Source organism: Gymnoscopelus braueri (assembly GCF_963280865.1).
Source record: "Gymnoscopelus braueri genome assembly, chromosome: 4".
NCBI classification, from domain to species: domain Eukaryota; kingdom Metazoa; phylum Chordata; class Actinopteri; order Myctophiformes; family Myctophidae; genus Gymnoscopelus; species Gymnoscopelus braueri.
In genome coordinates, this window is record NC_137605.1 from 21,590,476 (window position 1) to 21,606,613 (window position 16,138).

Sequence of the window (16,138 nt, forward strand, 5' to 3'; positions counted from 1 at the left end):
GTTACATAAATGGAGGGTATAATCTGTGTGAGTGTTACGTGTGTGTGTGTGTGTGTGTGTGTGTGTGTGTGTGTGTGTGTGTGTGTGTGTGTGTGTGTGTGTGTGTGTGTGTGTGTGTGTGTGTGTGTCAGTATGATGCAGTGAGCTGTGCAATAGCTCTGACTCCATGCTGTGTTGATCATGTGACAGCCTAAACAAAGAGCCAAGATGAGATAATGACAGGGTTGCCAGCCAATGCCTGCAGTGGTGTCAGAAAGTGTTTTGTGCAAGTCAGTTTGAAAGTGCGTGTGTGTGTGTGTGTGTGTGTGTGTGTGTGTGTGTGTGTGTGTGTGTGTGTGTGTGTGTGTGTGTGTGTGCGTGTGCGTGTGCGTGTGCGTGTGTGTGTGTGTGTGACTGTGTGTGTGTGTGTGTGTGTGTGTGTGTGTGTGTGTGTGTGTGTGTGTGTACATACAAACTTCTGTGTATGAGCATGAGTGATTATGCCTGCATTTATAGTTTCACTTTACATACGGCAAGCATATGTTTAGATCACCTTTACTGCACGTGTGTTTTGTGTATCAGTTTGTCATAGTGCAGCCTTTTAGAATAATGTTCTCTATGTTGAGCAGTATACATGGCTTGCATATATGTATTGCAATGCTTGTAACTTGTAGATTCCCAGTCACACAGAAGGTGCATTCTGTTGTGACTGGAATCTCTTTCATATATTTGTGTTTATCTGCACAGGAAGATGCTGTTATGGGGAGCTGCATGTTGAAGCCTAGCTGTGGAGTTGAGTGATTTGTGCCTGAAGATCTGATTGAGGGGTGCCTGTTAATGTTAGCTGAATGTATTAGAATATGGGGTGCATCTTGGGTGGATGGCTATTGTACTGTGGTTGGTTGATTAGATATCGAGGTGGAGTCTGCAGAGTAAGGGAAACAGCTCAGTAGCAGGCTGCCATGGAGAGGTTAACACTTTGTGTCTCCATTGATTTAAGTTGTTTGTTAGATTTTTGAGTTGTACTTTCTTCAGCTGAACATTTATTCCACTTTTTGTTGTCCTGGCCTGGATTGCAAGTGTCTGTGCATACAACCGTGCATGTGCATGCGTGCGTGCATGTTCTGCTAGGTCACATTTTGGATTAAAAAAATGCAGGCAGCTTGTCTAAAGGGGGTCCCCGGTATGATTTCATACTAGACGCATAGTGCATACGATTCCGGCACCCTTAGGTTAAGTGTTGACATTAGGCATATCGGTTAGGGTTTGTGTTATATTAGTTATGTAACCAGGTCCATAACCGATAACAACCCTCATGCTGCGTTCACACAATCAGCGACAAAGTGACGGGCTACAATCCATTTTCAGTGCGAGTCCGTGACATGAAGCTACAAACTGATGCCGGACACCAGGCCTGAAATCAGCTGGCATACAGGGCGGGCATCAATGCCACTGTGGCTTTTGGGTATATAATTCTTTCAAGGGCATACGGCCAAAATGAGGGGCAACGGCGGCCATGGCCTGCCCTGCCCGACACTGTGTGACACGCTACAAAAGTAAAAAAAAGCTGAGCAAGTTTCAACTTTTTTTCGTGCTCCAATGCCGCAATAAAGCTTCAAGCGATCGTATGTTTTCGTTTCACCATTTCCACCCACCTTCTCTCTCCACACAGTTCCTGATAAATTATGTTCTGGAAATGAAATAAAAACTATTCTTGCTATTAATCAGTGCTATTTGTGATATTTAAGCCTACTACGCTTTTCATTTGGCATTATGTGGCTTGAGCAACACTTCAACGGCGACTTTGCAGCAATGTAGCTGGCAATGCTTAGTTGTTTTGTAACTTTGGTAGCTGCTATAGTGAACACTGCATCAGCCTAAAGTTAGAAATGGGATAGGGATGTCAATGCAATGTCGAAGTCAACACGTATGTTAGACATGGTTCACATGACGCTCTTCTGTCACAAGCGTCATGGTGTAACTGCAACTTGTTCCTGTTTTTTTAAATTTCTCCATTTACAACCCGTATATCTACATAAACCCGGTCTAAGTAGGCCTACCCGTATCTGCCGTATTGTTCAATAAAAAGCATTTTAATCCGATCAGTGGCCATTTTCTCAAAATGTCCTTTATATGCTTTCAACTACGCGATCGGTTGGGAGGTGTATTGCACTCTGATACCTTATAACTCTATGAGAAAATGGCCGGCGATCGGATTAAAATACTTTTTATTGAACAACACGGAATATACGGGTACTTAGACTCGAGTGTTTCAACTTGTTACATCCATGGCCGTGGGGTCAGCACATTATATTTGAAATCTGAACGTTTATGTAGATGTACGGGTTGTAAATGGAGACATTTCAAAAACCAGGAACAAGTTGCGACATGACTGTCATGATATGACAGTCAGGGTTTCAGGGCTACACGTATGTGTGCGTGCGTGTGCATGTGAGACCATCTCATCTCATCAGTGGCTGACTGATTCTCTCGTCCCCTCTCTCAGCTCCTGGGTCGCTCCTCCTCTCCCAGCCTTGTCGTATGCGTGTGAGGCTGCGGTCGACGCAGGGGAGAAGCAGCAGCAGTTTGCAGAACAGCACCACAGAGGGAATGACCAGACACAGCATGTAACCTGGAGGAGTGCACCACTTGTAGTTGGAGAGCTTTAGGAACTTGTTCCATCCGTACAGGTAGGCATGAAGCGTACAGAGGAACAGTGTCAGGAACCCCAGCTTGGACTGGAAAAAAGGAGGGAGGGAGAGAGAGAGAGAGAGAGAGAGCGAGAGAGAGAGAGAGAGAGAGAGAGAGAGAGAGAGAGAGAGAGAGAGAGAGAGAGAGAGAGGAGAGAAAAGCATTTAGGGTCTAAACCTGGACACTGTACATTCTGGCCAACTTGTTTCTGGATAGATGAAGCCTATGTAATACTTTAGCAGACCATGTCTGATACACAATATAATCTTAAACATGAACACACTACAAGATTTAAAATAATGGAGCATCACACACTACAGGATTTTATTAACATTACTGTGCCTGGCGGAGCAACGCAACACCTCATGTGATCTCATCTCATCTGATCACATGTAGACGCACATTATAAACAACGTATACAGCTGGTTAAAGTTGCAGTGGTAATGGACGAATGGTTGTGAAATGTCTGGGAAGACACGTTATATATTGTTTTCTTTTCAAATGTTGACAAGCCTCAACTGTCCAGCGCACCACAGGTTGCCTTGTCAAAAGTACTTTCATTCACTGAATGTCTGCCCTGTTTCACTCTGTCGCACGTCACTCATGCAGTGACGCGTGACCAAGAGACAGACAATGAGACACCAAATTTATGAGTGTGAAGAGGAAGTAACCCAACGTGAACTATAGGGGAAGCAGGTAGGGAGAGAAATGTCCCCCGACAAGGACAGTTAACAGTAACAATGTCCCCCAGCAAGGACCAGGACTAAGAGGACGGCAGAGATAAAACGACAAGATAGGACACAAATCAAAACTACGCACGCACGCACGCACGCACGCACATACACACTCATCTACTGGCACAGATTGTTGAAATCTAATTGCTGTGTAATAGGTTTAATGAGCAGGTGTGTGATAGCCTGACCTTTATAGAGATAAGCCTTTGACCTTCACATGCACACTCACACTCACACTCACACACACACACACACACACACACACCCACCCCCCCCCCCCCCCCCCCCACACACACACACACACACACACACACACATGTTCCAACATTCGCACAAACCGATCCAGTCCAGTTCATACATGCAGATACCAGCACCTGGGCACAGACACACACACGACCGCGCATGCAGACACACACACACACACGCACGCACGCACGCACGCACGCACGCACGCACGCACGCACGCACGCACGCACGCACGCACGCACGCACGCACGCACGCACGCACGCACGCACGCACGCACGCACGCACGCACGCACGCACGCACGCGCGCACGCACGCACGCGCGCGCGCACGCACGCACGCACGCACGCACACACACACACACACACACCCACACACACAAGCAAGTCACTCCTGAAGATGCGTGGCCTGGTATAATGAATGCCTTCCCTGAATTACATTTGATGAATAACTTAACATTTAAAGCTCTGCTCTAATTTGTGGCCAAAGTGAAGGAGGAGGATGGAGAGAATTACTAAATGAGCTTGGCGTGACCCAGTTACATTTATGAATGAGTGTGTTCCCTATGGGGAGGTTCATTTCTTGTTCAGCTGTGGAAAGAAAGAAAGAAAAAGAAAGAAAGAAATGAACGCATACCGACATGTACGCACTGATATTTTTACTCAAATGTCACCAAAAACATATTTAGAGTGTCACAATGTACATGGCATTAAGAAACTACATTTTTCAATTAAAGAACAGTTTAACAAGTGTATACCTGCTTTTTTCACTACTTCTTGAACGTTGTTTTTATTTATTTATGGGAATTAGATTTTGTATTAAATGTTTTGGTATTTTATCAAATACTTTAGAAAAATGTTGGACTTGTTTTTAATTGATGAAAAGTTGTGATTTTTTTGTAAATTTTTAGAAATAATAATTATAATTTTTTATAGGAAACAAAAAAAACGGGACATTTAATCACAACCCATAAAAATTGGTCCGCGACCCAAACATGGGTCCCGACCCACTGTTTGGGAAACAGTGCCTTTGCTGGCATATAACATGCTTTCTACTCACTCCTCATGGGAATCCATCAATTAACTTTATGCTATAAGCTCATAATCCTTCCTACAAAGGAAAGAAAATAACAAATGAAATGCTTCAAAAACAAAACCACAAACATCAAATAAACTTCAGTCTGCTGAGGACAAACTTCCTGACTCTCAACCATTTTCCATTAGCATGTCATTTAACCAAGCACAAGCTTCATTATTTAGACTAAATCATGAATTATAAAATCATGAAAGTCAAACCATTCCTATTTAAATGAAAAACTTGGCCTACTAGAGACCATCTTGTGTTGGGATCAGCAGCAACACCAAATCAGTGTGTATGGTGACATGTCATGTCCAGTTATGCAATGATATCAAATTCCCTGTGTTAGCAATTCCGACCACTGCGATTTTATTCGAAATGCTTGACGTTCTAAATGCTTGATTTAGACTCCATCATCCAAGCTTAAATACAATCTTTATACTCCATCATACAAGCTTATACAATCTCTATACTCCATCATATACTCCTGGTTCAAACCAAAGACTTGTGACTCTGATGTCACTGTTTTAAACCTGATTTATACTTAATCGTACTGTGGTGTCGTGTGCCGAAAATAGCTGATCTACAAGTTCACAACACGTCACTGACGTGACACGTTGTGAGCTTGTAGATCACCTTTTTTTAATGAATCAGGCTTAAAACAGTTCCATCGGTGTCACAAATCTTTGGTCTGAACCAGGTTTAAGTGAGCGGGTTGGATATGAGGGTGGATCATGTTCTGAAGTGGGTGCCATGGCCTCAATCTCACAATCTCAATGCATACCTGTATTCACAGTGAAAATATGTAATCTACAAGCTCACAACTCGCCGCATTAACTTTGAATGCCACAGGCAAGTGTACTGATTATGAGCAAATCGCTGTGACAGGACAGTCAGGGTTACATTATTTTTTTTTGCCTATAATGACATGCCCAAAATAGGGAAGTCAGGTTGTGGTAAAAATATATATTGTTGTAAAAATATATAGTTTTAGGGTATAGATTTTGCCTCTGCATTATGAAATGACATGATATGGTAGATAAAAAAACAGGGATTCATGTATAGTTGTATATATTGCAATAATAATGTGTGGTTGTCACAAAATGCTAAGGCACACCCGGACTTGACTTACAACACACCGTTTGGAAACCCCTGCTGTAAACACCACTTGACTCACAAGGTGAACACAATAACAACCACGCTGTCGCATCTGTAAAAAAAAAAAAAAGCCTGGACCCAGCCAATAAGTCAAAACCTAATCTTTCCCCAAATTACCTTCAGTGATAATGGCACACCAGGTAACTAATTTTCTCATCTGACCGATTCCTAAGTGGCTATTCAGGAAGCCCATTAAACATTGTGATCACGTGTCTGTGTGTTAACTGGATCATCCATCCATTTTGTCAGTTTGGACTCGCAAGGTCACAGCCAAGGCTCAAAATAATTGGTTCATCCAAAATTAACCTGAAAACGCTTTCGCAATACCTGTCCTGCCCAAAGAATCACATCAGCATCACAGAATCAGAAAACCTTGCTTGTATCTGTGGGCTGTTCGAAACTATGAGGGAATATGAATCAAATCAATATGAGTCTGACAGCGTTGCCTGTGCTACCTCTGCATGTTACACCTCAACACATTTTTCATGTCCATACCATACCAATGTGTTGGCTGAAAAACCCTCACAATAAGCTTTGTCATACAGTAATCCCTGTACTTTAATAAAGTGTATATAATAGGAACAAAGTCGTATCTGGACTCGCAAAAGCTTCATCTTTGATTTCTTCCCCTTGCATCTGTGTTTTGGCACAGCTGCACACACAGACAACCCAGGGTGCCATGGGAGGTGAAGAAATTAGGACACACACATACAAAGACACTCTCAAATACAAGCACGCACGCACGCACACAGGCACGCACGCACGCACGCACACACACACACACACACACACACACACACACACACACACACACACACACACACACACACACACACACACACACACACACACACACACACACACACACACACACACACACACACACCTGTACGAAGCTGAACTCCCTCCAGCTGAGTGCGTTGGTGACAGAGGGCAGAGATGTGATTCCCAGCACGACGTACAACCCAAAACCCAGAATCCCCACAGAGTAGTAGGAGTCAGTCCGCCAGGCTAAGGTGTTGTCAAACTCTGCTGTCTTGTTTTCCCTGATCTGAAAGAGAGAGAGAGAGAGGGGGGAGGGGGGGGGTGTTAACCACTTAAGCCCTATACATTTCATCGTATGACAAATTGCGACAATAGCCGACCTACAGGCTCATGATGTGTTGTGAGCTTGTCTGATATTTTTTGCTTACTTTTGAAAAGTTTTGATTTAAAAATTTTGACATTTTTTAAACACCACGATTAAGGTGGATAATTTGTATAGTTGCTGTCAACATTTCGACACGTCTACATTATTCATATATTTATATAAATATAATTTGTGTTCTAGGCAAAACACAAACAAATCTATTACGTTTATTTAATCCTTTTGTTAAGTAGCCTAAATATATATATATATTTTAAGTGAGTTAAAATAACAGTATTTTACTGTGTAAGCCATAAAGCTGACTTGGCTACTACATAGTACATTGTATACACATACAGTACACCATACCACATACTGTACACAGCATTTCTTATCTTTCATTGCTGCTCACTGCCAACCTTACCTGCGACACTGCATTCTGGGTGCGATGGTATCTTACATAATACCTGTGGGAAAATGCACAACATTACTACATGTGTACCCTTTAAAGGAAAACTACAGATGAAGTACACAATCATAAGGTTGCTTGGTGACAGCCTAAAAGTGGAGAGAGAAAAAGGAGGGAAAAATTGAGCTAATCAAACCTGTTAAATTGGTCTGGAAGGTAAGAAAGCGGAGCCATTCCTTGCAATGCACTTTTTACAGAATACATTTCAGGTGCAGATCTAATTAGTCTGGATTTTAAACTAATATTTTCCACATAGAGAATCTAATCATGGCTTTTTAATTTTATTGGGGGGGAAAATCAATCAATCAATCAATCAATCAATCAATCAATCAATCAATAAATAAATAAATCCAAAGGAGGTTGCGTTTCTGTTAAAGGGTGGGGGTATGATAACATTATAAAGGGTGCCAGACAGTGGATGTATGGCTGTAGAGGAATTGAGTGGGTTAATGCTTGTACAGGGAGTGAGTGTGTTTCCATCTATTTTGTGACAAGATGACTGGTGTATCTACCGAATAGGGATGATTAGAGTGTAGAAAACATGGAGGAAAGCCAAGGCCAGAGCCAGTAGACCGATCTGCTTCCTACACAGCATCCAGCGGTCCAGCCAATCAGGAAAACGCCTGCAAAACATGACCCGCCTTCATTTATTGCTGTAAGCTTGTTTTACCAGATTTGTTATGTAATATATTTTCTCTTATATAGAAGAGTCAATACTAAAACAATTGCAAGATAAATTCACTATTATGATTGTTATAATTCGTTTTAATGTTGGTTTGTTCTACATGTCAAAGCAAGACAACAAAAGCTGGACGCAAACTTGCAGCTCTGACCTGTATTTGGTTCCTCTGTAGAGCTGTAGAATGGCGGCCAGGACTCCAGGCAGGTAGCACAGAGATAACATGATCAGAGACACAATAGGGAAGACCTGAAGCAAAGATGGTGGATATTTAGGAAGATCCGCCAACCCAATTTGAGCCACTAGAGGCAAAATGGTACACAAATGGCATGCAATGGTCTCCTACAGTAAGTGGGCATCGTCTGACGAAAAATCTCGCAAACGTCATATGTTTACTGTCGCTAGATCTTGCGAGTGTTTCTGGTCTGTTGGAAAAAAAAGTTTGAAAGTAGATTTTCTCCTAATTTGTCTCTGAAAAAAAGCAATTTTAGTGTCAGAATGTTGGGAAGATTGTGTGGCTTGTGATGATTGTTTCCAATATTTAGTTCAGTGACCATGGGGCTAACAAATCGTTCCGACGCTGTGTTCACGTTCACTCTCCCATTGGAATTAATAGACTCCAACCTAATTCTATCTCCTAAAGAGGCGGCCACCTACATCACGCAGATACGGGAAGTAAACCGGAGATGCCGAGTCTTGCTTTTCTATTTGTCTTAGCCTGAAGCATGACGAGACAAATGCATGGGAAGTAATTAACATCACTGATGGACACAGAAACAACTATAGCATACTAAACGTACAACATTACATGTGAAGAGTGACTCTCTCACACTGGGTACACACTGGACCTGGAAGCACCACAAATTGCTGCAAAGCGCCATGTTAACCCACTGGGCTGTTCATCCCGCCCCGTGTAGCGGCGTGGAGCTCTGCGGCTGGCTTCCATTGTTCAAACAGCGTACCTTATTGGCCAGGGACACCATGATTCTGAAGGAGACGTCCTTCTTCTGCTCCACGGCAGCGTAGATGACGTCTCTGGCGAGCAGGTAGAAGAAGAAGAAGCCGGTGAGGCCGGTGGCCAGGTACAGAGGCAGTCTCCACTGGGGGAAAAGCCGCAGGGGGAAATCCTCCAGTTCCCTGGACAATGACAAGGAACCCCTGTCTACGATGCTGAGACCCAGCCTGGTGGAAAGGTCTGCTACCATCTGCTTGGCTTCAGCACTGTCCCCACAAATGTGCACCTGCAGTACAAAAGAGACATGTGGAGAGTTGACACACTGTCCATCCATACATTGCCCCTGCAGCACAGAAATACATGTATTTTAATTATTTGTTTGTAGACACTTGTTCATAGTTCTTCTGCAGATAGATGCAAGGTACAGTATGTGGCTTACCTGTACAAAGATGCTTTGTATGTTAAATAGATGCCAGGTTTGATGTCTGCTTGCTATCCTTCAGTAATTACTCACTTACTTGTTTTCTCAGCACTAACTCAGCTAATTACCCTGTTAGTGGTTGACATAGGTCATGTCAGCTCACTCCAATCTTGCACTTTGTGTGCGAGTGTCTGCTAAATGCCTCAATTGTAATTGTAGGAACATAGGCCTACTGGACATTAGAGCAAAAAGGAGGCCACATGATGTTCTTACGATGTTGGACCTAAAGAACCTTATAGAGGAATATTGTGTGAGTAACATGCATGGGGTTCTGATTAAATGATCAATCCCAAATTGAGGTCCAAAGTGAAACATTCTGAAGAAAACTGTGTATTTAAGTGTACAATCACATACTGTATAGTGTACGTATGAAATCTCCCCATATCTTGCTGTGCACCATGTGGAAAGGCTGTTTGTACACGTGCACCCACACACAGCTCCTCGCTTTTTAACAGTCCTTGAAATATTACGCCTGGGGGCTATATGCTATGTATGTCTTCATTATCTGATCATATACATGCATCTGCATAGGTGGAAATGAAAGCAATGTTTGGGCTCTGGAGGATTCAGCCTGCTACCACCTGCAGAGCCGTCCAAATGTAGGTTGAAGTGAGAAGGTGGAGAACTAGCGAAGCTCGGTCAACATCTATATGCTGTTGCTGATTGTACATCAACAAACGCGCAACACACGTGCGTGTGCGAGAGACACACTACATTGTATGTAGATGAATGCACAATGCAAACACACAGAAATGCATTATGTAAATTAACACACGCACACACACGCTACTGTGTGGTTTTCACTATCCTTTGGGGATTTTAGATCAAAATAACAGAAAAATCCCACATATGCAGCTACTTTTCAGCAACAGGGAGAGAACGGAAAGGGAAGCAAATCCTAGAACAAGCACCAGAGCTCCTATAAAGAGACCCTGATTTATGCTCAGTTGTGCATCGCGTCGTGCAGTGAAAACCGGCAGTTCTACAAGCTCACAACAGGTCGCACTGCAACGTGTTGTGTGTAACTCAGGCTTTAGGAATTGATTCATTCAACAATACATCACAAAGACCCCTTCTGGAGAACTTATCTAACTGTGTGTGGTTCCCACTGTCAGATGGTTTATTTCCACTGTTTCATTGTTTATTTCCACAGTTTAATGGTTTGTTCCCACTGTTAGATGTTTATTGCCATTGTTAAATTGTTTGTATTTTGTCTTTTTACTTGAAAGGGTTGTCAGAACTCCTGTGGTGTCATGCTGATGGACATTAAACATTGAAAGTTTATAATTGATTAAAAAAATAGAAAAAAGAAATCTATGAGAAAATGGTGCATGTCTTCATCAGGCTGGGTGGCCCACCCAGGGCTGTGTGAGTCGTGGGTTGCAGCTGGCGGGACAAGGACACAAGGAAGTTGTGGGGGGAAATTCTACAACATACAGTTAAATCTTTGAGCATTTGTGGTGCCCCCTATTGCCAGAAGAAAGCACTTTCAGAGGTGCACTCTATAAAGGCCCTTCAACATGTGATTCCAATTTGTGGTTGATTGGATGTCGCATTCATGATGTAGGCTACTGTATGTAATTTTTTTTGTCAGAAATATATATTTTTTAAAGCAATTACAGGCAAACGGTATGGAATATCTGAACCCTGTTTGACGGTCTTCTCACATGACTCACGACCAGTGTTGGGTAACGTACTTTTAAAAGTAACATTAAAGTTACATTACAGGATTACTGCCATTAAAAGTGTTCCGTTACGTTACAGGAGAAAGTTTGGTAAAAATCAAATCAAATGCAGCCTACTGTACCACCAGTGATGTGGAGCTGTGCTGGGTTCACCGAGGCTAATTTGCATTGACGTTTTCCTCCTTTCACCAATGAATCCAAAAATAATGTGAATATACTTCTATGACCGTACTAAAGGGTAAAAGGTCTTCCTTGGCCTACTGGGAGTGTGCATGCAAAGTTTGACGCCGATCATTTCAGCAGTGCCATAAGCCTGTTGGCCTAGCAAAGACAACAACTCTATTCTCATAAAATGACATGGTTAGCATGAAAATAAAGGCACATTATGGGTCTAACTTAAGTCCATATGGGCTGAAACAATGATTACACTCTTAGAGGCCAAATCCTGTATAATTTAGAGCTATTGAATCATGGACTTCAGGTGTTGAGGGATGGATGTGTGCGTGTGTGTGTGTGTGTGTGTGTGTGTGTGTGTGTGTGTGTGTGTGTGTGTGTGTGTGTGTGTGTGTGCGTGTGCGTGTGCGTGCTAGGGCATTCACAACTAATGATTTTTACTAGTCGACTCATTAGACCAAGTAGTAGTCGACTAGTCGACTAGTCGAAATTTACATTAAAAATTACACATTTTTTTTTAGGGGGGGGGGGGGGGCATTGTTTTAATTCCATCCTACTACTATATTACTATTATCATTATCCTCCTGCCCTTATTTTTATGGCGTTTTAAGGGAAGCGCTTTTGGCACAGCAGCACAGCACCACAGCAGCGTCTCCAAGGATCCCCATTGCCCAATAATAGGCTTTTATTGGGCATACTTTTGACCCCCTTTTGATAAAAAAAATAAAGTCAGGAGGATAATAATAATAGTAAGATGGGCCATTACTATGGCATAAAAAATATATAAAAAAAAACTATTTTTTCCCCAACTATTCGACTAGTACCAACAAAGTCGACTAGTGGTTATACTAGTCGACTAGTCGACTAGTCGGTGAAAGCCCTAGTGCGTGCGTGTGTGGTTGTTCTTATTATAATTTATAATTTACAGTTTCATAATAATTGTGTCACTTTATCGCTGCACAATATTCTCGTTCTGTGTGGGTGTACTCATGTCATGACACAAACAACACTTTGAAAGGAATATATTTTTGGGCGAATAAATCGCACACAAAAAAGCATTATGGAAGGAGCGTTGCATAACTTCTCCATTATTTTGTTCAGTGTCTCTTGGGTTTATCTCAGCATTCTCTACTTTTGTTCCATCGTGTTTAAGCAGCGTTTAGTTATTCCTGTATTTAGTTCTCAAGTGAAGCCTCATCCCTTTATTTTGCTGAGCTTTTTTTAACCTCAGCACTTGCACTTGGCTCCACTCAGTTCAACCATTACAAAGCATGACTTTGTGGGTGTGTAGCAGGCACAGTGCTGTAGAGCAGTGGTTCTCAAAGAAGGGTCCGGGGAACCCCAGGGGTTCGAGGGCGTCCCCAACATAATTAGTTAATAGCCTCACAATCATTTTTAACCACTTTAACCATATTTTATACTTTGGCTATTAAAAAATAATAGCCCGCCCTGCGAGCTTGTACATCTGCAATTTTTGAAAATCTTTGAAAAATCACAAAAGATCTTTGGAAGATTTTGATTGTTTTTTTTTTTTTTTTTGTTACACAAATCTTCTCTTCTGGGGGTCCCTGGCACAAAACATTTTAACATTTTCAGATGGGGGTCCGCGGCTTGAGAACCACTGCTACAGAAGAGGCTTCAGTCAACTCTCTTTAATTACTGTACCTGTCTGTTGGCGTCTGACGAACAGTTCTGCAGGGCCCACGCAGACAAGGTGTTAAAGGCCTTTACCACAGACGCACCAGGAACCAGCCTGTTCACAAGAACACAAAACACTGTATTCCTCACTTGATCCCTTTATTTTTAATGTTATGTTGTTGATAATATGATTTTTCATCATATTTCATTATGTTTATTGTATGTTTATTATATAATAAATGATAGGGCCATTAAAGGCTCTATAGTCTCTAGTCAGTAGTTAGTAGATAGAATTGCATATAGCCTGTGTAGAAGTTAGAAGTTTTGGTTACCTATTAATCATTTTTGGGGGAAAAAAATCAAAGGAGAGAAGATTGTATAGTATAGGATAGGATAGGATAGGATAGGATAGGATAGGATAGGATAGGATAGGATAGGATAGGATAGGATACACTAGACTAGAGAGGTGCTGTTTGGACTGCATTGTAAAGTTCATTCCATCACTGTGGAGTAAAGGAGGGAGAAGTTGGGGAGTTAAGTTTCTCTGTCTCACCTCTGCATGTACTCTGCGTTGGCCTCGGGGTACAGACCCTTCCTCAGGTTATTACTGACATCCACCAGCACCTTTCAATCAATCACAGCCATGTAAGAGTCACCAACATCATGACTTCCCTACCTCTTGATTATTTCCTGTTAGTGACCCGTATCATTCCGAAGTCAGATTACGATATAAGTTCAATAATAATAATAATACATTATAACAATAATATAATAGTTTTTATTATTATTATTATTGTTATTATAACAGTAATATTTATTGAAGCATTGTATTTGTATAGCACTTTTCATGATACTACAGATAGAGAAATTAAATGTAAATAAAAAGGACTAGTTGCTGCATTGTGTGGTGATGTTTGGATGCATAGAAACGTACCTTCCCTTTAAGCTCCGGAGCCAGACTCTGCAGGAAGTCATAGTGTTCTCTCTGAACACAAACAATGACCACACTGGCTGACTGGACTGCTGCTGCGTGACTCAGTACCTGCATAAACGTGCGTGCGCGCACACACACACACACACACACACACACACACACACACACACACACACACACACACACACACACACACACACACACACACACACACACACACACACACCAAAGTAGAAACATACACGCATCACATTGTTGACACATGCCACATTGTGTTGACTCATTCAAGAACAGCACCAATGTAAACAATACACTAATGCACTATAGATGCACTGATCCACCCAATAATACATGTTATATATGTTTTATAATACAATAATACATAATACAAACAAGCATAATGCAAATCTTGTGTTTCAATGTATACAACATAAAATACATTGAGACATGCGCCACATGAACACACGCACACGCGCACACGCACACACACACACACACACACACACACACACACACACACACACACACACACACACACACACACACACACACACACACACACTACCGCTAACAATAACAAACCTTATTTTTATTGCACACTTAATACAATACATAGTCACATGATCCCTAAAACCGGATTGCTGTGTCCTCAGAACCTGTGGTTAATTATCATGTGTGTTTAGCCTGATTATAGCCTAAAGTTTAATCCAGTTGCTATAACTTCCACTATATAGGCCACCTGATCTGACTCCCAAGAGTTAGATAAGGATTATAGATAGAGGTAGAGATAGAATTTTGTTGTTTCTAAATAAATATGGGACTATGTGAGATAAATATTAAAGTGCACAAAACAGGTGAAAAGGAACAAGTAGGTGCGTGCGTGCGTGCGTGCGTGTGTGAGCGCGTGCGTGCGTGCGTGCGTGCGTGCGTGCGTGCGTGCGTGCGTGCGTGCGTGCGTGCGTGCGTGCGTGCGTGCGTGCGTGCGTGCGTGCGTGCGTGCGTGCGTGCGTGCGTGCGTGCAGTACCTGAGCTCCATGAGGCAGGGGCCCACAGCTGTAGGGTCTGCGGCTCCCATAAACCACCCTGTAGCCGGCCTGGAGCAGACGCTGACCCAGAGAACGACCCAGGTCCCCCGTCCCGAACACACACAGCAGCTCACGCTCGGCCGCCGTCCCCACAGGACCCAGACAGATACTATCTTTCTTCTCCTGTCCTGACATGATGCCTCTCCTCTGTGTGCCTCAGCTACACAGACCCAGGAGCTGCTGCAGGAAAAGGGTTTTTGGGTTCAGAAGAGAATCAAAGCTCACTATGGTAGTCTTTTGAGCAACATAAAAGCCACAATCTGCTTTAAAATAAGACTCAGTCAGGTCCAAAGAGAGACGCTCCCTAAATGATCGTCTTCAAAAAAGTAACTCTCTCTCTCTTCTTCTTTATGTAGCAAATTGAGTGTATCTCTGGATCTTGTGACTGTGTCTGTTTGACTGAGGCCTCTCTCCCTGCTCCTGTTAGTATAGTGTGAGGAGGGAGGGAGGGATTATCTCTTGGCAAAACTGGGAAACTCCACTTGAAAGAGGTGGGAGGGCACATGTTTGCGGAGGAGTCAGGGGGGCTTATGTTTTCATTATACGTGCGTGTGTGTGTGTGTGTGTGTGTGTGTGTGTGTGTGTGTGTGTGTGTGTGTGCGTGTGCGTGCGCGCGTGTGTGTGATAGGTTAGGAAAACCCATGGCAAACTTCTGGGAAACAACATTTGGAGAGCAGTGGTTACGCAACTGTGGAATTCCACCCTAATGATCTGCCAGGGAACATTGGATACCTGGCCCAAACTAACCCAAAATATACACACACACACACACACATAGTGACCCACATGCATGCACAGTACATGCTCCCACAAACAGACAGACAGCCAAAGAATGTCTGCATGTGTGACTGTAAACAGAAAGTAGAAAGAACTGATCCTTCCCTTCTCAGCAGCTTGGCAGTCACTGTGTCTGAATCAGCATGGTCTCAACCACTCACCATGATCTCACAAAGGTCACACAACGTTCTTAACCACCTAAAACCTAAACTCTAAACCAGCAGTTTAGAGTGAAAACTATTATAAGTCACA

The 16,138-nt window shown here is 42.7% G+C and overlaps 1 protein-coding gene across 1 annotated transcript; it reads right to left on the minus strand.

Annotated features, from left to right (window-relative positions):
• Nucleotides 1-38: 38 nt before the first annotated feature.
• LOC308084809 (metalloreductase STEAP4-like) lies at nt 39-15,520 on the minus strand. Its single transcript, XM_080427718.1, has 10 exons — nt 15,050-15,520; nt 14,025-14,132; nt 13,644-13,714; nt 13,118-13,205; nt 9,120-9,398; nt 8,312-8,406; nt 7,991-8,101; nt 7,434-7,476; nt 6,770-6,934; nt 39-2,717 (listed from the first exon to the last, which is right to left on the minus strand). The coding sequence occupies exons 1-10, from the start codon at nt 15,242-15,244 to the stop codon at nt 2,442-2,444; spliced, it is 1,431 nt and encodes a 476-aa protein (XP_080283844.1). The 5' UTR covers nt 15,245-15,520; the 3' UTR covers nt 39-2,441.
• Nucleotides 15,521-16,138: the final 618 nt, after the last annotated feature.